Below are 26,615 nucleotides of genomic sequence, written 5' to 3' on the forward strand. Positions count from 1 at the left end.
GGGGGTCCGGATTAGAATAGGTCCTCAGTCCCCTTCCTTGTCGTATCCACAGTCCCCTTCCTTGTCGTATCCACAGTCGCCTTCCTTTTCGTATCCACAGTCCCCTTCCTTGTCGTATCCTCAGTCCCCTTCCTTGTCGTATCCACAGTCCCCTTCCTTGTCGTATCCTCAGTCCCCTTCCTTGTCGTATCCACATCTCCCTTCCTTGTCTTACATGTAAGAAGATAGTCTTTCGGATGAGATCGCAAAAATTCAAGTGCCTCATTTTTTTTTTTACTACAGATTGTGGAGAAAAGTATTCGCACGGGCGATGGCGGCCATTTTGTTTATCGAAAACGCTTGACGGTAAACAAACATGTTTTTGGAGTGTCTGAACAGGACAAATAACTTGTAAATGCAAAGATATTGTAAATAAACAATTTGTTTTGAAACGAATGAGAGTTACGCCCCTTTGTTAAATGATGTATCTCCCTTTGACTATGTAATTAGATCAGTGTAAATATTGTAATTAATATGTGTATTGATTAAATAGAGTTAACAAGAATTGATATTATAAAACAGAAAGACAAAAAAAAAAAAAAAAAAAATATATATATATACATGTTGTGAATAGTCAGGCAGACTTTTTTAAAGCCCTAATTACATTATGATATGGAAGATCTTGTAGCCTGTTGATACGGATATGCAGAGACATATATATCGGGAGCAGCCACTTGTAAATGTTGTTGATGGAAATTGATGGTATTCCCATGTAAGATAAATACTATAACAAATTGTTCCAGTATCAGGGCGTGATTGGAATTGTGGCGTAATAAATTCCGAGCAACAAGAGCATATAAGGCAAGTGGCTTACTGATAAAATGTGTATGCAAGAGCCAAGCACAAGTTGTTGCAGGCAAGAGACATATAATATATATGCAGCTGGCAAAGGAAAGTGACCATAAATAGGTGGCATAAGCAAGTGGCAAGTGCCAGTTGTGCATAGGGGTTTAAAGTTAAACACCAGGCAGGTGTAAAGAATATTTGTATATATTGCAACTTGTTGTACCTCGTTTGTTTAGATAAACACCAGATAGGTGAAATATACTATATTGATCATTGTTCATTAAAACGCGGGTGAACCGGGTACGAGCCTATGCACTCTGTAAACACCCGGTACATTACAGTTTCTGTCAATAATCAATAAAGATAAATAAAACAATGTCAAGTACTTTCGTGATATACCCTCCGGCCCTTTGAACTTGGTGCACTCGTTGTGTAAGGGTGCATGGGGATTTTGTATAATTTACTCTAAATGAAGTCCAGATTTCCAGAATTTTGTGATACAGTTCATCACTAGAATTTAATGTACAAATGTGATATTGAAGTAACTTAGTTTTCTTTTAATTACCAGCCAAATGTTTTCTACGGGGCATAAATCAGGTGACTGTGTGAGCCACTTGAGTGCTGGAATTTGTCAGTTTTGTAATTGGTTGAAAGACCAGATCAATGAACATGTGTGCAGTCCGATAGTCAAGATTTAATAACTTTTTCTCCATATATATACTTGACAGTATTTTCCAAAGACAATCTGGCACTTGTCAGAAGAAATTACCATTTTCCATTCATTGTTTACGATCCAGTTTATTTTACCTGCACACCATTGCACACGTTTTACACGATTGACATTTCTTGATACAAACACATATTTAGTGTCCATTTCTATCCTAAACATCGCCAAATAGTTTTCTTTGAAAGATTTGCATTGTTATTTTCATTATATTTTTTGTAACGTCCGACAGTGGTCTTTTTCTATCCAATTATGTCTATCTAACAAGTCTCCGTTGTGCACGTGCACTCACTAATTTCTCTCGTCCACTTCTTTGTTAATTTTCTGTTGTACCTCGCTCTCGAAACTCATTCCAAGCCCTATACACAGTTGATATAGGAATTATTAATAATTTTCCAACTTCCCCGGAACTTATACAGCCCTGAACTAAAGCTACGATGTTTTCTTAGCAACCTCTACCGAGTTCCGATGTTTGCAACCCATGTTTTCTAATAATTACCTTGTATGTATAAACAGAGTTGCAGACGACAACAAACATCATTACGTCACATTAATGACCTTCAACTTTTTGAATACTTCATCGGTGAAAGGATAACTCATGTCTGTGCAAAAGAGAGATAACCCGCAATGTATGATACTCGATAAACACGTTTGAAAAATGACGCGGTCCAATCTCTACCCAGAGTTGTAAGGAACGATAACTCTGGGTAGAGATTGTGACGCGATCGTGCGAATACTTTTGTCCACAGTCTGTAGTTGTAAAATGCACACACACCCCCCCCCCCCAAAAGGAAAAATAAAACCCCAAAAAACAAACAAACCTTCGGTAGTTTACACACACAATAAAACTCAAGACTTATTGTTCCTCCTCAATCCCCACCCTCCAAATAAATACAAATATAAGCTGCATCTTGCAAGTATACATATCGTAATATTCAATTCTATCTTGAATGGAGGAAAACAAAATTTTGAAAGAATGCTCAATACCACGAGTCTCGGTATCATAATGTGTATGTATATATATACATGTATTCATATGTGCCCCCTCCCTCGGCCGCTTCTTATGGTAGTAGAGAAAGGTAGTTGAAATGCAATTGTAAAGTGATGAACTGAGTACCTGAAATCAACCTTTATCAGCATCACAACCAAAATCCTTATTTATGTGGTTGTCAATATGTTTTTGTGAAGTCCTTTCCGGCTGCCACCCCCCCCCCACCCCCACCCCCCCCTTGTTCGTTGAAAAACAATCTACGTGCTTATAATCTATTTCAATTTCAATCAATGCTAATTAAAATAGATTTAGCAGTAATGCATAGCAAAATATCTTCCAGACATCACCATTTATCCCATTTAAAAGATTTATTTAATCTATGTAATGACGTCGCGCACGTTGTTGGTGTCAAAACGCATTACATAGCATTATGGTAGCATTTACGCTGTTTTATATGAATAAGAACACTTTACTATACGAATATTGCATATCATTTTGAGAACAATTTTACATTCTATGCTTTCGCTATCAATACGTCTTAATAAAATGCAAATTATTGAATCTATCAGCTTGGATATTCTAATATTTACGTGATATTGCATGTATAAATGTAACGACGGTATCGCACACACTTTACCAAAATGTTGATAGCTTTCTTAAAACTAGTGATACAAACATAAGATTTTGCAGAATAATTAAGATGGTGATGTTGATAGTATAAGTTATTAAAATTATGATTTCACCTAATTTGTACGCTGTAGACGCCGATTCACAGTGCACTAATGGAGGTGTAGATAAGCCTTAACGTTAGGAAAGTAGACAATGTCCATGGTACCTTTTGTTAGTACATTTGATATTTGAAAGAAATCTGAATTATTTATTCAAAATTTGAATTAATATTTTGATAAGTGATTTTAATATGAAAATAACTATACTCAAGAAACGATAAATATTGTATTATAGGTGTTTGATATGTGGATTATTCATTGCGGTTATGCTCATTAGATTATGTGTCACAACGTCTTAAGTCACAATTTAAAAATGTCTGTTAATAAAGTTTTTTGGTTATATTGAGTTAACGGTCTGTGTTAAATTAAAAAGATTGTAGAAATAGGTTTTTATATTATTTGTAAATATATTTTTGAACAAAATTTTAACATGAGATGTAGTTTACTGTCAAAGTTACAATGGTATCGAATAGATAGAGCCTGCTCTATGTGTCACAATGATAATTTGACGATTAAAACGTCACAGATAATTAGGATATTTATTGAATTGAAGTCATTTAAGAATGCAGTTTTAGTAATTTGTACCTTTTGAATATCATTTACGGAATGTGCAAATCAAAATGTCATCGTAACAAAAAAATTGAGTTGATTCTGTTAAAATTTATTTGTTTTTGAGACAATCTACGGAGTAAACACTGAATGTCACAACTTGCCGTATTCTTATTATGTTAATTGAAATTGAATAACTATTTCAAAATCGATCATCCGCATAGGTATTCAATTAATAAAAATTAAGAAATTCTATGATTTTTATTGAATGTACATCTCTTGAAAAAAGTATTTTCTTTAATTCAAAATTCAATTAATAAAAATTAAGAAATTCTATGATTTTTATTGAATGTGCATCTCTTGAAAAAAGTATTTTCTTTAATTCAAAATATGTGTTATCTAATGGTTACGAAATTCCAACAAAAATAAATGTCAACACGTTTTGTCACAGACGTAAAAACGAGACTGTTTTGACGTTACGATGAACATGCGCTGGTAATTACATCTAAATACAAGTATATTAAAAGAAATATCGGTTTTATAACTAAACCACTCTGTATCGTTGTGAAACAATTATACATCATGATGATATTTAGAATTGGATTTAAAGATTATATTCGTATTTAGATAAACTCAGAAAGTTTAATAATGCTTTGGTTATGTATACAAATACATTTTTATGTTATGAAATGTTACATTTACATATTGCATGAGACACTCCGCAAATGATAGTGGATCCAAACACCAATGCCCTATTCCAGGTATAAGCGCTCAACAATAAATGTAAATTTTTGTCTTAGAAAAGGGACTTCAAATACAATTTTGCATACATGTAACTTTGACATGTTTTAGCAATATCATTGACATATAAGAAAATAAAAGAGGATCAAAAACCAGTCCTTTGAGGGACTCTAACATGTACGTTTGAATTAAACATGTGTTTCTATGCAATATCATATTTTGATATTGAAACAATTTTCTCTTATTTTCAGTGGAATGTTTGGGTATATGAGGACATATATTTCGTGTTAAGGCATTTCAGCTAATCAATTTTATTTTTAAAATTACATACAACATAACTTAGTTATAGCAACGGGAAGTTGAATGAAAAATGAATATACACATTTTTAGAAGGAAAATTCAACATTTACTGAGACTCACGTCTTTGCATAAAATCGGATGTTTTGTTGCCGTAGAAACAAAAGTCAAAGCACATTTTTAAAGGTGTCATGATTAAAGGACTGAAGTATGTTAAGGTTACAATTTTTTGGTACCGTATATATACTCGCCTACAAGTAGGATTTTTATACCCCCCGCAACAAGTTGTGGGGGGGGGGGGTATACTGGAATCGGGTTGTCCGTCTGTCTGTCCGTCCGTCTGTAGACGCAATGGTTTCCGAGCTCTAAAGCATTATCCTTTCCACCTACCGTCACCATATCATATATATGGACTACCCATGGGATGAAGATGTTCCCTATCGATTTTGGGGTCAAAAGGTCAAAGGTCACGCGCACTGGACATCGAAGTAGCAATATGGTTCGGTTTGTCATGCCATTTGTTTTTTACACTCAGAAAAGAGGTAGATTATACTTATTACCAACACCCTTTGGGAGATTGGGGTAAGCGGGGGGGGGGGGGGTATTCTTAGTGAGCATTGCTCACACTACCTCTTGTTTGGAGTTAAATTTTTAACCAAAACTCTATGTCCGACTTATAGGAGTGTCCTAAGAAGATAAGTATTTTTCTGGACGGCGTAATGTATAGCCTTGTATTTTTTAATCAATAAAAACATAGAGAAATAAACAAAATACACATGCAGTAACTGTTTAATTTGTTGAGAATAAAAAAATAAATGAAATATTGATGTTATATCCCAAAATAATAATGGAACACAGATATTGATATGAAATTTATTTGTGGAGAAAAAATATCAAATATTTGCGCATTTTTCAAAATATTATTTGATTGATTGATTGAATATTGTTTAACGTCCCTCTCAAGAATATTTCATTCCTATGGAAACATCACCACTGCCCGTGAATGATTTAAAACACAGGTAAAAAAAACATTAGAGCATCAATTTGAAATTCTCAACCAATTCTTGAAAAATGTTAGACCGATTTATAAATGGGTCAATGGCAACAATTCCTTCCAAAATAACATAAAAACTATATAACCGACTTATATATATATATATATATATATATTAGTATATACGGTAAACTTCGTATAAAATTTCGTTAAAATCTGTGTCGGCCGTTTTCCACATATTTTGATGCTTACAGAGAATGGCTCTAGAAGACAAGTACTAGCACCTCCTTACAATTAGTTTAATTCAAACTGGTGGAAATCCTTCTCATCTTCTAATTCCTCATCGTCGGTTACCGGCCGAGAGGTTAAAGCGTTTGCCCCGCATGCAGAAGGCCTGGGGTTCGAATCCTGGCCGCGACAGACCTAAGTCGTTAAAACAGGTAGTGATAGTTCCATCGCAAACGCTCAGCATCAGGTATGAATGTCATGGGTCCTCGGAAATGACCTTAAAAACGGATGACCCGTGTCACAGTAGGTGTGACACGCTAAAGAACCCTCACTGCTCAATGGCCGTATGCACCGAGCATAGACCTAAACTTGAAGCCCTTCACCGGCCTTGATGACCTCTCCATATGAGTGAAAAATTCTCAAGCGAAGCGTTAAGCAATATTAAATCAATCAATCAATCGTCGGTTACCCTTGGATGCTTCCCATCAATTCTCCCCTTTGTTAGATTGGGGAAGTTGGAGTGGACTCTAAATCATGGTATGCGATTGTGATGATGCAATTCCTACAAAAATATAAATCATGTCTTATTTATGCTCATAGTTTTGGCATTTCTGATCCGTTTTAAATAAAAGATTATGCAACACAACACTATAAAAGCCAACAATGTTGCAAAATTACTTCAGTACAAACTTAATCTGAAAACAATTTACAACATATTACACATAATGATGATGTATACAACACGATGTTTTCATCTGAAACATGAAAAATTTCTTCCATTGGTTTTAGCCGAATTTTCCTTGGTTGACTTCAACTGCATGTGCAAGGTGAAGATAACGAACAGTGATCAATCTCATAACTCCTCTAAGCAATACAAAATAGATAGTTGGGCAAACACGGACCCCTGGACACACCAGAGGTGGGATCAGGTGTCTAGGAGGAGTAAGCATCCCCTGTTGACATATATATGTAATGATTTATATTACATCATAAATTTTCAGTGACCAGCAATTATATGGACACTTATTGAATACTTTGTACTCCGTGACCAAGTGGTAAGAGAATGGCTCTCAAAATCATATGGCCTCTCACCTCTGGTCAGCTCGGGTCGAATCCCTCGCGCCGGTAAGTGCGAAAGTTTCCCAGTTTACTTGCGGAAGGTCGGTGGTCTCTTCCTAGATACATTGTAACTGGGCGCCAATAGATAACTGAAAAAAAATTGCTGAGTGTGGCGGAAAACAGACACATACACAAACACACGAAGTGTCTAAAGAAATAACACAACATTTTAAGTGAACATATCATTTATCATCATGATCAAACAAATGACGTTCAAACAAACTGATCTAATAGACCAAAATATACAAACAACCGTTTACTAATGAATAGGTTTGAAAATGAGCAAATAAACATGTATATTACACAAACTGAACCCCAGCCAATAAACATATTAAAAACATTAATAATACCAAAAAGAAAGGTGGCGCACAAAGAAGTGATGGTTGGTCCTATCTATACACCGTCCCCATAACAACAGAAATGACATCCGAAACCTGTTCAGCAGAGCAGGCACCCGCCAACATTCCCAATATAATCCTTTGCTGCTAGAGACGAGCACTCGCGAGCGCCCGCTCTGCTGAACAGACTTTCGGTCCCAAGACCATAAACTGAGAATAGACTTAAGTAAAAATGTTGATTACTTTTATCTTAAGATTTATCTAACATAGATGTTTAAAAAAATTAGTTTATAAAACCATCAAATGCAAACATATACTGAAAATGTTATTTGTTTATGAAAATTATTTCAAAAGTTAGCTGGATTTGAAATTCAGACTTAAATCTATTCTCAGTTTTTGGTCGTGAGGCCCGGTATGTAAGATTGGCTTACATTCATCCGGGTTTTCTTTTATATTCATGATTTCAATAGATCTCCAACTCTTTAGATAAATAACCATATGAGTAAGTATAATTTTGAAATATATAAATATATAATTTATTACTCAGATGATTCTCGCTTTCCAAGAAGTGTGCATTTGATCACTGCAAATTACGTCGCGATGACGATTTTGTAAGCATCTTTCAAATGATATTTCAACCCTTCTTCCATCGTTGCCCGTGATGAAAATACGGAGAATATTGTCAGTTTTGTTGTAAATTTCCAATCCATATAAAAAATGTCACGCGCGACGATCGAAGACTGAGGTGTTCAATTTCACTGGTTTACCTATGAATACATGTATAAGTAGACACCTAAACCGTGAAAACACAGCAAATAGCCTCATAATCCTTACTTTATTTGATTATGTACTACCGCTTGCTCATAGATGAGTTGATTTTCATATGCTTTTGAGAGTAAGTATGATTTCATTAGAAATTAAGCAAGAAAAATATCTGCAATGCAAAATGACACACACACACACACACACACACACACACACACACACACACACACACACACATTTTCATAAAAGCCGAGTAAAGTTTGGCCAATGCCGTACCTATTTCTTAACAGAATACCGAAACCCGGTATCTTGCAATCTACCTGGAGGTTATAAAACTTTTTTGAGCACGCTTTCATGCTCAAACTCGAGCTCCATACTCAAAAGTCAAGGTTATAAAATCTTTATCATACTCGGATGGAATACATGCTCAAGATTTTTCGAATATGCTTCTGCACTTGCTCAGAGTTGTAATCAAGAACAAACATGGCTGAGTGTGAGTTTGAATACCGTAAAAGTTTCATAACCTCCAGGCCAGAAATTGTTGATGTACTGTAATAAGAAATCAACAAATTCTGTCAAATGTTTTTAAACATGCTCTCTACATCATTTGCTTAGCGATTCCTGCTTCCTTTTACATTTGATTAACCTATATGTTATCACCGTTTTAGCTAACAGTCGACAAGTGGGGTTTTCAGTATATGCCTTTAACGAAACCACCTTCCTACCACCGAACTCTAGGAGTGGAATTCGTGCATTTCGTCACGACATCACCACATGTCTTCCACTGATTTACAACGTAACTCTCAATAAAGTGACGAAGGGGATCGCTTTATATAACTCCAGAAAAGATAAAGAAACGTCGGATTGTGCGGGATTTGAACCGACATTTGCTACCATTGAAGTCTGTGAAATATTGATCATGGGTACGTAGTCATTGTACTCGAAGCAACTGGGTTTCTTTGAAATATCCTGACAAAGTCCCGTGTTTATAATTGATTTCTATACTGCTTTTGTGATTATGCGTATGTATTCTAAATTGTTTGATTTCTAGGTTGTGAAGAGAAACATTATGGAGAAAATTGTACATCTTGCGATTCAAAATGCTTAGACAGCCAGTGTGACGTATTTGATGGGTCCTGTAGGTATGGATGTCAAACTAGTACGATGATCGCTCCTGAATGTGAAGGTAATACTATTTGTTTCAAAAGATAATTCCAGAAATTTAAAACTGACGTGAATTCATATACGCCAGATTTCATCCTCTCGGCCACATTTCTTTTTCACATGACCTAAGGTGCTGAACTATTATACGTCTTAGAGAGAGGGATTTTCTAACATGCAAGGACTGGAACATATCTCCAATACTAACATATTGAACAGGGAATGCTTACTCCTCCTAGGCACCTGATCCCACCTCTGGTGTGTCCAGGGGTCCGTGTTTGCCTAACTATCTATTTTGTATTGCTTGTAGGAGTTATGAGATTGATCACTGTTCGTTATCTTCACCTTGCATTGAAAGGATAAAGGAACGTATATCCATATGTACCACATATCAAGTTAGTCGGGGTCGCCGTCTTTATTCCACATTTAGTCACATCGATCACGGGACAAAACAAAAGTGTTTATATGACAACTTGCGGTAAAATCTGTTAACAATATTATGCGAGTACTGGCACAAACCGATCGTTTTGTGTAGCTCCGGGTGTTCTTCAGTCAACAAGAAGAGACGGAGGCACAGTTTAGATGCAAAATAATTGTTTTTTCAGTGAAAAAAGTCTAAAGAAAGCTACAAGGTACATCAGAGCTATTCCAACGGTAAAAATCAAAACAGTTAACTTTCGATAAAATATTTCTGTTGTTCAAAGGATATAATAATACATTATATATATATATATATGTTATATTTTCCCGCGTTTTCTTTTCTGTTACGCCAAAGTCTGATAACTCTAATTATAGTTTACCACTCGGATCACCTCAGTCGATTCCATCTACGCTAATGCCGTATGTTAGTTTACTTCACTTTAGTATGTCTGACACAAGTAAAGTCTACTTCGGTATAATAAAACACCTATTTTACTGACTATTCGGACAATAGCAAGTTTAGTGTCCCCCTCGACAGCAAATATTTCCCTCGGGAAATAGTTGCTGTTTTGGGGGACAATAAACTTTGGTATTGTTCTTATAGCTAGTGAATAGGTGTATAATATATATATATATATTTTGGGATAAATCTCCGATATAATCTTCTAGAGTGCTCGACGTGGCCTCACGGAGCTACATAAATTGACGATCAGATGGAGTTCAATCACATAACGTTTATTTCTCTACAGGCTGTTTCGTAAATATTGACTACAAAATCAAGTGGGAAATTTTAGGAAAAACATCATCATACTCAAACATTTAAAAAAAGTGCAACCTTTGTATTCTAGAGAAATTCTTTATAATATGTCATCCCGAAAAATCTTCATTGAATAAGCGTTCAGAACTTGTCAGCACTTGCCGTCATTCCCATAAATTTCTATTTACTCAATCCTGTGTGTAATCATGCTTAGCAACTATCCAGTATGTTTCTGTGTAACATATTCTCAGCCACGAGGATGTTTTTCGTTAGATGTCATTTTTCTCCCGACGAGTGAGGGGGAACCATCCCCTTACGAAACAGCCTGTAGAGAAATAAATGTTATGTGATTGGACTCCATCTGATCGTAAATTTATATATATATATATATATATATATATATATATATATATATATATATATAACACTTCCCATATTTATGTAGCAATATTCCATTACCACCTGCATATGGTGTTAATATATCTCAATTGATTCGATATGCAAAAGCTTGTTCTGCGTATAGTCAGTTTTTAAAGCGAGGTAAGCTACTGACAAACAAGTTGATGGCACAGGGGTTGCAACAATCTCGATTGAAGTAAGCATTTCGCAAATTCTATGGTCTTTATTACGATTTAGTTCGTCAATACAACCTATCATAGGGCCAATACTGCTGTCTGACGTGTTTCATACCGATTGTTAAGCCGTTCTTGGCACACTGATTTAGACTGCGGATAACTCCGTTTACCTGATCAGGATATAGGGCTCACCGGGGAGGTGCCTGGTTGGCAGGGGATGCTTACTCCTCCTAGGCACCTGATCCCACCTCTGGTGTGTCCAGGGGTCCGTGTTTGCCCAACTATCTATTTTGTATTGCTTGTAGGAGTTATGAGATTGATCACTGTTCGTTATCTTCACCTTGCATCTAAATGACATGAACAACAGTGAATTGTCAATTTTTCGGGACGACCTGTCCTTTTTGTTTTTAGGACAATAGAATATTTACATAAAAAAGAAAACTAAATTGAAAAGGAAACCAAAGCTACAACTAAAGTACGAAAGCTTATACAAACAACACGTCTGCATATTACACTGTAGAGTGTGATATGTGGCAATAGAAAAGTCTGTTCCGATGGAGCGTCAAGACTAAATAGAACTAATAAGTCTTTCGCTGGATCAAGTCAAAAACAAAGAACAAGTTAAATAATCAGTATCTGTAATCGGTATGTTGATGAGTATTTCGTTCCTGTCATTAGAACAAGTTAACATATCGCTTAAGGATACGGATTAGTTAACTCATTCTTTGTTTGACTTGATCCAGCGTAGGACTGATGAGTAAGTAAGTAAAATTTATTTAAAGACAACACTATGTATAAGTAACAACAAAGAACATGAGCTCTACAGAGCTCTTAAACCGACTATCACAGACAAAATAAACTACAAATATCACAAAGAGCTAAAATGATCTAAACGTGACCTTTTTGGACTTAAAAATTATTCAATTAAACTTGATATTTCTATCGTTGTCAGTTACCACTTACATTGTAAACATATACACTATATATATAGCTAGTGTTTTGAACAATGAATTCTGTATCTACACAATATTTATTAAAATATCAATAAAAAATACTTTTTAGATTTTGAGTACAACTGCGCAGGATGCTACAACTAAGTATTCACTGGTTCAATACTGATCCCATTGGTGCAAATATATTACACATCTATTGCTGAACTCTATCCAGTTGAAATTTTTTGAGTCAATTCAAATTTTGAAAGGGTTTGACAGGGACTATAATTTGTGGCGGAAGGATTCACTAATAAAAAATTTCTGATTCTGCTTGATATTAGTTTCTGTTTCATCCAATGTATCGTCTATTTTTATACCCTATACGTGTATTTCAGTTTTATAATTTATGATACAGATAGTTGAGACTTGGAACTAGTTCAAATGTTGTAATTTATTAACTTGGTTGATATATTTTTCTAAACAGAGCACCGATTCTTAAAAAAGTTTTAATTAATTTACTCGAAATTTTGTATAAAAATTCAGTATTTTCGCCAATAATTTAAATTTTTTATTTCCAACCCCCACTTTTTTTAGTTGCATTTCAAATTCGAAGACCAGACCTTGAAAATTATGCAAAATTTTAGAAATTGACATTACTCCTAATATGTCCTTTTAAACTCTCAATTTTGATATCATGAAGTTGTTCGTATATCAAGTGCAAAAAGGTCATTATCTATATCCTTTACTAGTATTAATTTCTTTTTTCATCTGTAGTGTTAGAGGACATGAATATGTGTCTATTTTATGTAAAGATTGATCTGTGTTGCTTATGTTGTGTTGACACTAACTGAAAACTGAAGTTAAATTGAATAAATTTTAAGTGCAAAAAGGTCACGTTAAGAACAATATAGCCCAATAACAACCAGTTTTTGTTTTTAATATCCTAATTCTCCTTCAATGTAGAAATCAAAAATACACTTCCCAAAAAATTGACATTACTCCAAATGTCAGGTGTGAACCTCTTTAAAGTAAAATTAGCTCTAAATCTGAAAATTTTATTTTGTTATAAAATTGTGCTGTTATGATTGTTTTGTATGTAACTTTAACCAGTCATTGATAAAATCAAAACTAAGTTTAAGATTTTATCAAAATAAATATTTTGGTTCTATTGAATATGTAGCACTATATAGAAACCAATTTGTGTACGGGATAACAATATCAAGGGTACACATTACCCCCCCCCCCCCCACCCCCACCCCCCCCCCCCCCACCCTCTGCCTGCACTTTCAAACCATTTCTTTCGATATACGAAAGGAAGAATAGAGTGAAAATGAGTCTCATTCTGAAGTATAATTGAACTATCCAGTGGATTAATTTTGATTTATACGGCAAATGTTAAATATTTATTAACATAAATTAAGTTTTTCTTATATCTGGTACACGTTTGAGACATACATGTATCATTGTGTGGCGACTTGTGCCGTTTTTGTCCATAATTGTTTTTGAATTCACCTCCATTTATGCTACATTCAGTGCCCTCAGCCTTATATGGTTAGACAGAACACAGGCTTCAAGTATGATAACCATGGTGAGAACAGAGATGATCTCTAGGGTGCGTATTGTCATTTCGTATGTGTTGTGTGCTGATTGAGTTAATAACGTGAAACAAAAGCTCTCGGGCACTGATTGGTTCAGTACATAATAGTATACACATATACATGTACCGCGTGTAAATGGATTGTATACATACATGTACATGTACATACATAAATACATACATACATACACACATACATACATACATACATACACACACGCACGCACGCACGCACACGCACACACATACATCCGTACATACATACATACATACACATACATACATACTTCGTTCATTTTGGATTAGCTCTTTGGACGAATAAGGCATGTCCTAATTCGCTCCGCTTTTAACATTGACCGGCAAGCTTTAAGACCAAAAATATGTAATCTGCGTTGAAAATACGTTTGTAGATTAGTGTAGTTGTAGTGCTAGATGTATTTCTATGTTGGTTTTGTTATCATTCTCTGTTAATTTTGGCCACATTATGTAATTCTTTTCGTTTGTCCCGAAGAAAGGACGGATTTTTCCGAAAATTTGACAATCTGATTGTTCATGTCGTTGGTCATTTTAGTGCTTTGTATAATTTTTAGCTTACCTGAGCTGAAAGCTCAAGTGAGCTTTTCTGATCGCTTTTTGTCCGTCGTCTGTCTGTCTGTCCGTCTGTGTGTTAAACTTTTCACATTTTTTACTTCTTCTCCAGAACCACTGGGCCAATTTCAACCAAACATGGCAATAAGCATCCTTGGGTGAAGGGCTTTCAAGTTTGTTCAAATGAAGAGCCATGTCCCTTTCAAATGGGAGATAATCACAAAAATGCAAAAATAGGGTGGGGTCATTTAAAAATCTTCTTCTCAAGAACCACTGGGCCAGAAGAGCTGAAATTTACCTGAAAGCTTCCTGACATACTGCAAATTCAATTTGTTTTTCAAATCATAGCCCCTGGTGGTAGGATGGGGCCACAAGGGGGGATCAAAGTTTAACATACAAATATATAGGGAGAAACTTTAAAAATCTTCTTCTCAAGAACCACTAAGCCAGAAAAGCTGAGATTTACATGAAAACTTTCTGACATAGTGCAGATTCAAGTTTGTACAAATCGTGGCCCCCGGGGGTAGGATGGGGCCACAAAGGGGGATCAAAGTTTTACATACAAATATATAGGGAAAAACTTTAAAAATCTTCTTCTCAAGAACTACTAAGCCAGAAAAGCTGAGATTTACATGAAAGCTTCCTGACATAATGCAGATTCAAGTTTGTTCAAATCATAAGCTCCGGGGGTTGGATGGGGCCACAATACGGGATCAAAGTTTTACATACAAATATATAGCAAAAATTTTCTTCTCAAGAACCACTGAGCCAGAAAAGCTGATTTTTACATGAAAACTTTCTGACATAGTGCAGATTTAAGTTTGTTCAAATCGTGGCCCCCGGGGGTAGAATGGGACCAGAAGGGGGGATCAAAGTTTTACATACAAATATATAAGGAAAAACCTTAAAAATCTTCTTATCAAGAACTACTAAGCCAGAAAAGCTGATATTTACATGAAAGCTTCCTGACATAGTGCAGATTCAAGTTTGTTCAAATCATGGCCCCCGGGGGTAGGATAGGGCCACAGGGGGGATCAAAGTTTTACATACAGATATATAGTTAAAATCTTTTTCTCAATAACCACTGAATCAGAAAAGCTGATATTTACAAGAAAACTTTCTGACATAGTGCAGATTCAAGTTTGTTCAAATCATGGCCCCCGGGGGGTAGGATGGGGCCACAAGTGGGGGGGGGGTCAAAGTTTTACATACAAATATAGGAAAAAGCTTTAAAATTCTTCTTCTCAAGAACCATTGGGCCAAAGAAGTTGACATTTACATGAAAGCTTTCTGACATAGTGTAGATTCAAGTTTGCAAAGGGTAGTTTGGGCCATAATAGGGACCAAGGTTTTACATGCAAATATATATGGAAAGTCTTCAGATATGGGCCAAGGTGACTCAGGTGAGCCATGTGGCCCATGGGCCTCTTATTGTATTTGACCTTGTATCCATGTCGTGGATCCGGCACTTTTAGGTATCAGGTGTTTTTGTATGTATATATGTAAGACTCCAAAGTGCGATGGGACTCCAAAGTGCGATGGTCACTCCAAACCCCGATGGTCTGCGCCAAACCTCGATGGTGTGACACGCCAAAGTGCGATGGTCCACACTCATTCGCCAAAGTGCGATGGTCTGACACGCCAAAGTGCGATGTTGTGACACGCCTAAATCCATTAGTTTTTGTAAACGACACAGTGTTTTGGTACAGACTGTACCAACTGTGTGTGGTTTCACTAAAATATCAGTGCAAAATCCATGCATAAAAAATAAGAAGTTCAACTTATTTCGTTACCATCTAGTTGTCATCTTAATAAACACAAAATTTTCCACCGCGAAATCGTGAAGAATGTTTTGCATTATCGCATATCCCCATGATTTTGTTACGTGTACGTCACAAGTAATAAATTATCATGAATTAAAGAATGTTTGGGCGAAGTAGATAGTTCTACAACAAATGTATTTTGCCGTTCTCACAATCCTCAACAGTGTAAACCTTGCCGTTGCTGTCGTCAGTGTTGCATTTATTCGGTTTCATTTTGAAAGACGTTAAGAATGACGTCACAATGACGTGACGTCACAAACGTTACTAAACTCCGCACCATCGGACTTTGGCGTGACCATCGCACTTTGGCGTCCGTAATGTTAACAAACCATCGCACTTTGGCGCAGACCATCGCACTTTGGCGTAACCATCGCACTTTGGAGCGACCATCGCAATTTAGAGTCTCTCTCTCTCTCTCACACACACACACACACACACACACACACACACACACACACACACACACACACACACACATATATATATATATATATATATATATATACATATATATATATATAGGTAAGCGAGTCAATAAGTAACCAGCCTAACTTATTTCCGGTTGAGATCCATCTCTTCTTTTTCGATGTAAATGCCTTCTAGTGTGATGCGCCTTGGTCAACGGTATTCAAGTGCCATTAGCCCAGAACTGAAAAAGTCGAGTTCCTTTCCATTGACCCACTCCTCAACTGCCGTTACGACTTCTTCATCAGACCGGAAATGACGTCCATCGATATCCTTTTGCAAGTTTGGTAGTAGGAAGAAATCGCTAGGAACTAGGTCAGGCGAATAGTCAGGATGCGGTATCAATTCATACCTATTTCGATCTTCAGCATCCATTACAACTTTGCAAGTGAAAACTCTTGCTTTGTCGTGTTGCAGCAAAACATCTTTGGAGAGTTTATCTCGGCGTTTTTCACAGATGGTGGATCTCAGCTGGTCTAGCAAATTTGCATAGTACACTCCAGTTATTGTACTTCTCTTGGGTAAAATGTCCAATATAATAACGCCTTTTGTGTCCCAAAATACTGCAATCACCTTGCCAGCAGATGCTTGCGTCTTGAACTTCTTTGGCTTCGGGGACCCAGGCCCTATCCACTGACGACTCTTAGCTTTATTCTCTGGCTCATAATGAACCCAAGTCTCATCTACAGTCACCAGTCAAAATATCTTTTGACCTAAAACGCTTCAACAAGGCGATGCATGCTGATGCTGTGGTAAGTCTGGTTGCCATTTACTCTTCGTTAAGGGATTTGGAGACCCAACGGGCCGTTACCTTGCACATACCTAAACGATAATGTAAGATTGTTGAAACGCTACCTTGTGAAATGTCTAATGCCTGCCCTATTTCTACCACCTGAATTCGGCTATCAGAGTATACCAGATCCCAAACTTTCTTACACATTTCTTCGTCGGGGAATTCATATAAAGTGAACCCCAAGAATTTCTGATACAATGTACAGAGGTCTTAAACCTGAAATATTGTCTATTCACTTTGCAGTTTGTGAAGGACCGTTCTATGGAGAAAACTGTACTGAACCCTGTGGACATTGTTTAAATGGAAATAAATGTGACACGAAAGGTGTCTGTACTAATGGATGTGAACATCAATGGGGTGGACCTCTGTGTGACGGTATGCTTCCTTTTACCTTCTACATTTCTTTATCTATATTTATTAAAAGACCCACGTTCCCGTATAGAAAAAGAGTTAAAGGACACCACAGAGTCGTCCACTTCTGCTTCATACTTAGATATTTTATTGAAAGTAGATATTAACGGCAAACTAACAAATCAACATTATGACAAACCTCCAATATTTATGTAGCGATATTCAATTATCACCTGCATATCTTGGTAATATTTCTCAACTTATTCGATACGCAAGAGCTTGTTCTGCGTATGGTCAGTTTTCATATCGAATCAGGATACTGACAAAAAAGTTGATGGTGCAGGGGTTCTAACAGCCTCGTTTAAAGTCAGCATTTCGCAAATTCTATGGTTGTTATAACGATCTAGTTTGCCAATACAACCTATCATTGGGTCATATGATGTCTGATGTGTTAGTTACATACCGATTGTTAGACAGTTCTTGGCACACCTATTTGACTACGAATAACTTCGTTTACCTTATCAAGACATAGGGTCACGGCGGGTGTGACCGGTCGATAGGGGATGCTTACTCCTCCTAGGCACCTGATCCCACCTGGTATATCCAGGGGTCTATGTTTGCCCAACTGTCTATTTTGTATTGCTTATGAAGTGATGAAATTGATCACTGTTCGTTATCTTCAACTTTCATAGGCATAGTTTAGCTTAATAGGATGAATTTAAGAATTTTCTCTTTTTTTTTTCTACCCCTTATCAATGTATGTATCTTTCTTATAAATGTTGAAAACAGAAAAAAGTGATTGTTATTTTAAGAATTTATGAGTTTTCTGGATTCATGACACCCCCTCCTTTTAATGAAAAGTAACATTATAACCAATTCCTTTTTTGCAAACCTAAAGTTGATCGTAACATGTTCTGCTCGACAGCAAGCATGTCGTTGACCATTGCTATTTTTTTTTTTTATATTTCTTTGCTTTCGTTTAACATAATTTGACAAAAGTAACTAACTGATAATGTTAAAGGAACTATTATTGAATACCTTTGAATAGTTTGCAGTGGCGGATTTTACGGACCAAATTGTACACTACAATGTGGACAGTGTAAAAATGGTACATATTGCAACGCGACAACTGGGATATGTCCAGAAGGATGTCAGTATAATTGGAGCGGCGACAAATGTGATGGTAAATCTTCTTCATTTATCAGGGGAAAAATTGATCTGATTTTCATCCAGTATTATAATGTCAGTATAAAAATAATACTTCTAATTTTCAGGGAGTCCTGATGCATTACATTAAATCTTGCCATTAAATCTAGGGAAATGTAACACCTAACTTGGTTCCCATGTATGCATTAAAATTGGACGGGAAAAAAAATATCAATGCGCTAAGTGCGTTGATGAAAAAGTTTTTGTTAGATACAATCTGCACACTGCATAGATGAAGAAAATAATTATAAGTTTTACTTCTTATCATTTAATTATATTTTTGAGATAGAAAAATAAATAGTTTCTCCATTTAATTAACGTTTTTGGAATGGCACGTAATGAAAGAAACAACAACAAATCTAGCTGTGCATGCAGGTCAGGTAGATCGTAAAGTTGATATGTAGGATTAAATGGATTAGACGCCAAATTAAAGTTGCATTGATTAAAAGATGAATTAGTAGAAAGAAAGAGAACACGCGGTGAATGGATGTATGCTGCATTGTGTTGGAGACGTTAAAAAATGGTTGTGCCGTGAGAACGGTGGAATGCGACTCGGCTCTATTTCAATATCAAGTAAAAATCTTAACACCTCTTCATCTAAATCGCCCTTGTTGAGCCCCTTATCACCCAGTTGACTACTCTGCCAACTCATCATTATATACATGTGCTGTTTCTTTAAATCAATTTTGCCTTTTATTCATGTCTTTCGGTGTTTATTTTTGTTAGCAATATAAAAAAATCAAACGAATAGATTTCGATTACAATTGGAAATCTCCGTTCTATAAATAGGGCTAAATTAGAACGGGAAAACGCATTTCAGAGAAAAGTAGTCCTGCGTGTTTAGTGCAGATAAACTCCAGACAATTTTTTTTGCTAAGAAATCATACTAATGTTTAATCCAAACACAATCGTTGTTAAGGCAACACTGATAGCTAGCCCCCCCCCCCCCCCCCCCCGCTCCAAAAAAAGAAAAGAAAAGAAAACCCACTCATTTTTTCGAGGAAAGCGAGATTGAAATCCCCTCTTTTGCAGCCCCAAAAGGCAAAAAATGTCAAAATTGAGCAAATTAACACAGAAGCCAATAAAATTTTTATTTACACCAGAAATTTCGTTTATCATACTCCTCCTAGGCACCTGATCCCACCTCTGGTGTGTCCAGGGGTCCGTGTTTACCCAACTATCTATTTTGTATTGCTTGTAGGAGTTATGAAATTGATCACTGTTCGTTATCTTCACCTTGCATATACAGACTGTGGACAAAAGTATCGCAACGATTTATGACGTTGTCCAGTTTGCAAAAATACTTGCGTTTGATTCGATGCTAAAATTAACCATATTTCATAAAGAATACCAAAACTAAATTGCCACTATTTTAAAGAGAAGACAATTTTGTATCTCCATGTCCAAAAAATACGTTATTCATCAAAACTTACTTTAATATTTTGTGATATAGCCTTTGGCTCTCCGTACTGCAGTGATTCTCTTGGGGATGGGATTGGTACAAATCTTTAATAGTTTCACAATCGAAACGGGTCCAAATTGAATAAATTTTATCATATAATTGTTCCACAGATGTAATCTCATCCATTAATTGCTCTATCTTTTTTTTAATCTTTAACCATAAATTTTCTATAATGTTTATATCTGGGTTTTGTGCCGGCCACTCCATCGTGTTGATATGGTTATATTCTATGAATGTTTTAGTAGCCCTAGAAGGATGAACTGGTACATTATTATCTTGAAATATATAATTATTGTCAGGAAAGTGTCTTGCTATTACTAGCCGAATATATTTATCTGAATTGATGCTCCCCTCCACACGTGTTAATGTGCCGACGCCATGATAGGTTATGCAACCCCAAACCATCATGGTAAGTTTCTTGTTTTCTACAAGTGAAATACATTCTGGTCTAAAGGCTCCGTCACTTTTTCTCCAGATATACACTTTGTTATCACTACCAATAACAATTTGACTCTCGTCTGAAAAAACGATTTTTTTCCTGTCATCGTTTGTCCACGTTGATTTGGCTCGACACCATGCTACTCTTCTCTGTTTACAGAGGAAATCCTGATTTTTTTCTTACAGACACATCGACTATACCTCTGATTCTTAAGAATACGCCACACTGTCTTTTTGGATACATTTCTGTTTTCATTATTGTTAAAATTATTCGTCACATCGGCCAATGGAGTTTTCCTGCTAGCCTTCACTTGTCGTAAAATTTTCCTTCCGTCACGATCGCTGAGACTTTTCTTGCGACCTGTTTCAGGGGCTGTTTTACAGTTCCTCGTTCAGAGAAATTTCTGTAAATTCGATGCACAGATGTTTTAGCCATATCTAACATATCTGCAACTTTCTGAAAAGAATTTCCACTCTGAACTAATGCAGCAACTGACTGTTTGACACCATCTGATGCATATTTATGTTTCGAGGTCATGTTGTTTGGAGAGGTCTTTACTTACTTTATGATTGCAGACGACAAAAATAACGTAGTTAGTGTAAACAGGAAGTCATCATCATTATGAAAATACCTAAGGTGTAGTGTCAAATCGTATCTACACTGAAAATGCCTGCCGTAAATAACGCGAACAGTTTCATTCTTGTGCAACACCACGTAAACCGTTCCGATACTTTTGTCCATAGTCTGTAGTTATGTAAAGTAAATATCAACAGATAAAACAAAAATCAACATTAACAAAATGCATTTAAGGAAAACATTGGGATCATTCGACTAGGCAATTGGCCAAATATGGCGTTTCTCAAACACTATCAGGCATAATTTTTTTGACCCCCCCCCAAAAAATTTTGCTCATAAAATTTCTGGTTTTATTTCATTTTTACAATAAGTCAATTAGTATCTAAAATATTGAATAGAAAAAAAAAATATACCAAATTAGTTTAAATATGAAACTGTCAGATTTTTTAACCCTACATCCTCCTTTCAGGAAATGAATTTTAAGAGATACCGTCAGCAGAGATAAACTACTGACCTTGCCATAGCTTAAATGATTAAGCATTCCCAAATTACTACTTTGAGCATTTAACATCACAATACTAGAAGTTTCTATGAGGCATTTAAGAATAATCTATAATGGGTGCCATTGCAGTTGACCTTTTTGCACTCACAATGATAACCTAAATATTTATTTATTTTTCATACAATTTCTTGTAATAACTGGACCCAATACATTACCTGTACCTATTCTTTGATAAAAATTGATATCACTATACAATATAATACACCAAATATATTTAAATATATATTTAAACAACCATTTCATATTTCAATAAATGATTAATATCTATGGAAAGAGACCCATTGACTGCCCATGGATCACTAAGTCCATCTGAGCCATCTTGCCCTCACAGATAGGTGTGTCTTTCATAAGTTTAAGATTCCTAATTGTAGTTTTACAATGAACCAAAAACTCACTATTGGATAGCTGAGAATGCATGTATATTGCATTAACTAACTGTAATTTTCCCCAGGTGAAGGTCTATGTTCACTGTATGTATAAGGGAGGGGGTGAATTAGTTTCATTATGAAACTTTTCTAAAATTCTGATATTTATAAAATTGTTATTCTATCATGTGCACATTTTTTACTAATATATCTAAGAAAGAATAATCAGCAGTGAAATTTCCTTTACATCTATGCCATATTCTTGTCTTTCAAAAGGCATGTGCATGTAATACACGAGTACATGTGCTTCTTTTCCCTTAAATTCACAATTTAGTTCAAAGTACGTTGTACAACATCCACTGCTCTGAGCTCATAAGTGAATTCATGTCATCTAAGTCCCAAATTTTGCAGTAGTTCTTTAATCTTTGGAACTTGATCAAACATTTTTAAATTTGTGGAGTTGTGGGGGTGTAGGGAATATGTCATCACTTTAAATGGAGTACCTGTTTAAAATATAGATGGATATATATTTAAATATAGCAAAAACAAATGAATATCTAATATGCTCAGAATTGTCTTTACAAATGCTGTCTGGTGTTAAAATGATTTTTTAAAATCTAACTAAAGAAAATATGGCACCTCTCTTGCAGTTGAACTTGTTGACGTGAAACCCACTTCAACCTGCACTGGTCCTTTCTAACCTCCATTGGTCCTCAGGCTGATGCCTAGAAAAAAAATCATCATAAATGATATTCGCGCAGTTAGACCTCTTGTACCATTGAGCAATTAGACTGTGTCAGACAATGTGAATTTTGAAAGTGTGTGTCAACACATACTCAGTGAGAATTTAAATACTGATGTTTTAAAACTATACATTATACATTGCAATATCAGATGACATTTGTTTTCATAAACTGCCATAGACTCATCATATCTGTTTTATTTACAAAATGTGGGTCAAGAGAAGGGCATACGTGTAGTATGCATATCTTACTTATACATACATGTACAATACATACATTTGCCTATGAGGGGCACATGCAGGCTTGTGATTAATCTACATAATTTTTAAAAAAGGTTTTGTTAACCTACATGTTTGTGTGAACCACGAAACCTCAGGTTTGATATATTTCTTAGGTCACCGAAATTGAAATTTTCTAATAGTATGTATACTATTATAGCCTAGAGAACTATAATTCAACAGATCCCTCCCCCTTTCTATATATAGCCCAGCAGCTAAGTACTTCTTTACTAGCTTGAAAATACGGATGTATATTTCATTGCTGTTATAAAATTTAGTAATTCATTTCAAAATTAAGGATTATCTCCCTCATGCATAGCTCTTATCCTTAGACGAATTTAACTCCACTTTTTTTGGCACGCTGTTTCTGGCTGTAATAGCTCTAAAACTTCATTGTTATTTCGGATTTCAAATATTTCGGTTGAGCATCACTCAAGAGACATTATTTGTCGAAATGCGCATCTGGTGCATCAAAATTGGTACTGTATAAGTTTTACATTATGACCCCTGTGTCGAGGCCTCTGCTGGTGGACTGTTAGTCCCCGAGGGTCTCTACAGCCCAGTAGCTAAGTACTTCGTTACTAGCTTGAAAATACGGATATATATTGAATTGCTGTTATAAAATTTAGAAATTCATTTCAAAATTAAGGATTATCTCCCTCATGCATAGCTCTTATCCTCAGACGAATTTGACTCCACTTTTTTGGCACGCTCTTTTTGCCTGTAATGGCTCTAAAACTTTATGTTATTTCGGATTTCAAATATTTCGGTTGAGCATCACTCAAGAGATATTATTTGTCGAAATTCGCATCTGGTGCATCAAAATTGATACTGTATCAGTTTTACATTATTACCCCTGTGTCGAGGCCTCTGCTGGTGGACTGTTAGTCCCCGAGAGTCTCTACAGCCCAGTAGATAAGTACTTCGTTACTAGCTGGAAAATATGGATATATATTGAATTGCTATAATAAAATTTAGAAATTCATTTCAGAATTAAGGATTATCTCCCTCATGCATAGCTCTTATCCTTAGACGAATTTGACTCCACTTTTTTGGCACGCTCTTTTTGGCTGTAATAGCTCTAAAACTTCATTGTTATTTCGGATTTCAAATATTTCGGTTGAGCATCACTCAAGAGACATTATTTGTCGAAATGCGCATCTGGTGCATCAAAATTGGTACCGTATAAGTTTTACATTATTACCCCTGTGTCGAGGCCTCTGCTGGTGGACTGTTAGTCCCCGAGGGTTTCTACAGTCCAGTAGCTAAGTACTTCGTTACTAGCTTGAAAATACGGATGTATATTTCATTGCTGTTATAAAATCTAGAAATTCATTTCAAAATTAAGGATTATCTCCCTCATGCATAGCTCTTATCCTTAAACGAATTTGACTCCACTTTTTTGGCACGCTGTTTCTGGCTGTAATAGCTCTAAAACTTCATTGTTATTTCGGATTTCAAATATATATATATATATATATATATATATATATATATATATATATATCAATGATAATATTTCATATCTATCTATCTATCTATCTATCTATCTATCTATCTCTATATCTATCTATCTATCTATATCTATCTATCTATTTTAAATCGCAAAGCTTTTCTCAAATCAACAACATTATGAGTTTTCACCAGTTTACACTGCCATTTCTCACGATAATTAAGATTAGACTTTTGACATTAAAGATAGTTGCTTCTTTAACAAAAAATAATAACGCAATTATTCATTTCTAGTGATCAGTCATCCAAACCAAACGGGATGTATTCAGCTTCTTTATTGTCAACTTCCCATATTTATGTAGCAATATTTGATTCTCACTGGCATATGGTGTTTATATCTCTCAACTGATTCGATATGCTAGAGCTTGTTCTGTTTGCGGTCGGTTTTTAAATCGAGGAAAGGTACTGACAAACAAACTCTATTAATTAAAGAATCCGCCTGATAGATAAAACCAAAAAACTGGCTGTAATAACAGTCCATGACTCATTGCAGTGAATAACAGACACAAGCAACGTTTACCAATTTATTCATATAACAGCAATGACACATTCGGGATATACTGAAATGGACAATATCGGCCACATGTGAAAATTTTGTGGGGTAAGTGGGGAGTCGCCCAGTGAGCCAGTTTAACTTAACTGGTAAGGGGTACACTGGGGGGCCCGAGTAAAACATTCAGTGCCGAGACCTGAACGGACGCCAGCGTTCTAAGGAGGTAAGCGAGACCCGCCCTTCTCACCCTGTCTCCTGCAGTGCTACCTGGTATGTACATTATCATGTTGGACATAAGCCCCAAACATGCATCAGACTGTAGCATCCCCTCACTGAAGTGAGGTGGATGTGGGCCCAACCGTCCCCGGTGGTGGCCCCACTATTAGTTTACTTGTTTTAACTTGTACGACTTTTAGTACTGTAAATTGCCCCCTGCTTTAGAAGCAGGTGGGGAAAACAACCAGGTTTTGGAGCAGAAACAGTCATCACATACCATTACCGACTCCCCAGTTCGGCCACAGACATTGGAACAATGTCCCCCACAAAAAACTTGTAGGATTAAAAACTGAGTGAAACTCAAAATACAATAAAAAAGAATTACATGGATAAGAATAAGTCATTTGACCAAACCACAGTACTTGAAACTGGAGTTGCACAAAAATTACAGTAAACGCACAATTGGCAAACAGCAACAAGCACGAAATGATAAATTACTTGTGCGGCGGGTAAGAAAAACCTTGACATTTGAAGAAAAAGAAGAAAACAATTCCAAGGCCGCTTGATATTGTTGAGAAATAATTGATTTCCCAGGACCGACATACAGACAAGTGCCATCTGTTCGGAACAACTCAATCTCAGTAGCCTTGATGACATGGTTGTGTCCAATGTACAAACCTCTAACCTGGTTAGCCATGAATTTTTATCATGCAACTATGGGCAACATGCCAATATCTTCTCGGTACTGAAAACGTGTCGTAGGAGTGCCATCCGCATGAAAAGAGCAATATATAAGTAATGGGAGGGGGCTATAAATATGCCTTAATTAGTAGTGTTGGGCAGATAATTTGACAAACTAGGGGTTTGCCGGTTTGGTTGGTCTTGGACCTATGTAAAAATACCAACGCTTGACCTAGCTGGTTTTGAGAAACTTGTGGAATCGATGATGACAAAACTTACTGACTGCGCAAACCGTAAAAATGCCAATGAAAAGGCTGCTGA

The 26,615-nt window shown here is 36.0% G+C and overlaps 1 protein-coding gene across 1 annotated transcript in view; it reads left to right on the forward strand.

The window, feature by feature from the left end:
* LOC125660887 (protein draper-like) overlaps positions 1 to 26,615 on the forward strand; it is a 93,187-nt gene that overhangs the window by 26,527 nt on the left and 40,045 nt on the right. Inside the window, exons 4-7 of the mRNA XM_056146537.1 lie at positions 8,968 to 9,222; positions 9,351 to 9,485; positions 17,654 to 17,785; positions 18,810 to 18,944. Coding sequence (XP_056002512.1) covers positions 8,968 to 9,222; positions 9,351 to 9,485; positions 17,654 to 17,785; positions 18,810 to 18,944 — 657 coding nt within the window. The remainder of the gene's footprint in view (positions 1 to 8,967; positions 9,223 to 9,350; positions 9,486 to 17,653; positions 17,786 to 18,809; positions 18,945 to 26,615) is intronic.

This window comes from Ostrea edulis, chromosome 8 (genome assembly GCF_947568905.1).
Source record: "Ostrea edulis chromosome 8, xbOstEdul1.1, whole genome shotgun sequence".
NCBI lineage: Eukaryota > Metazoa > Mollusca > Bivalvia > Ostreida > Ostreidae > Ostrea > Ostrea edulis.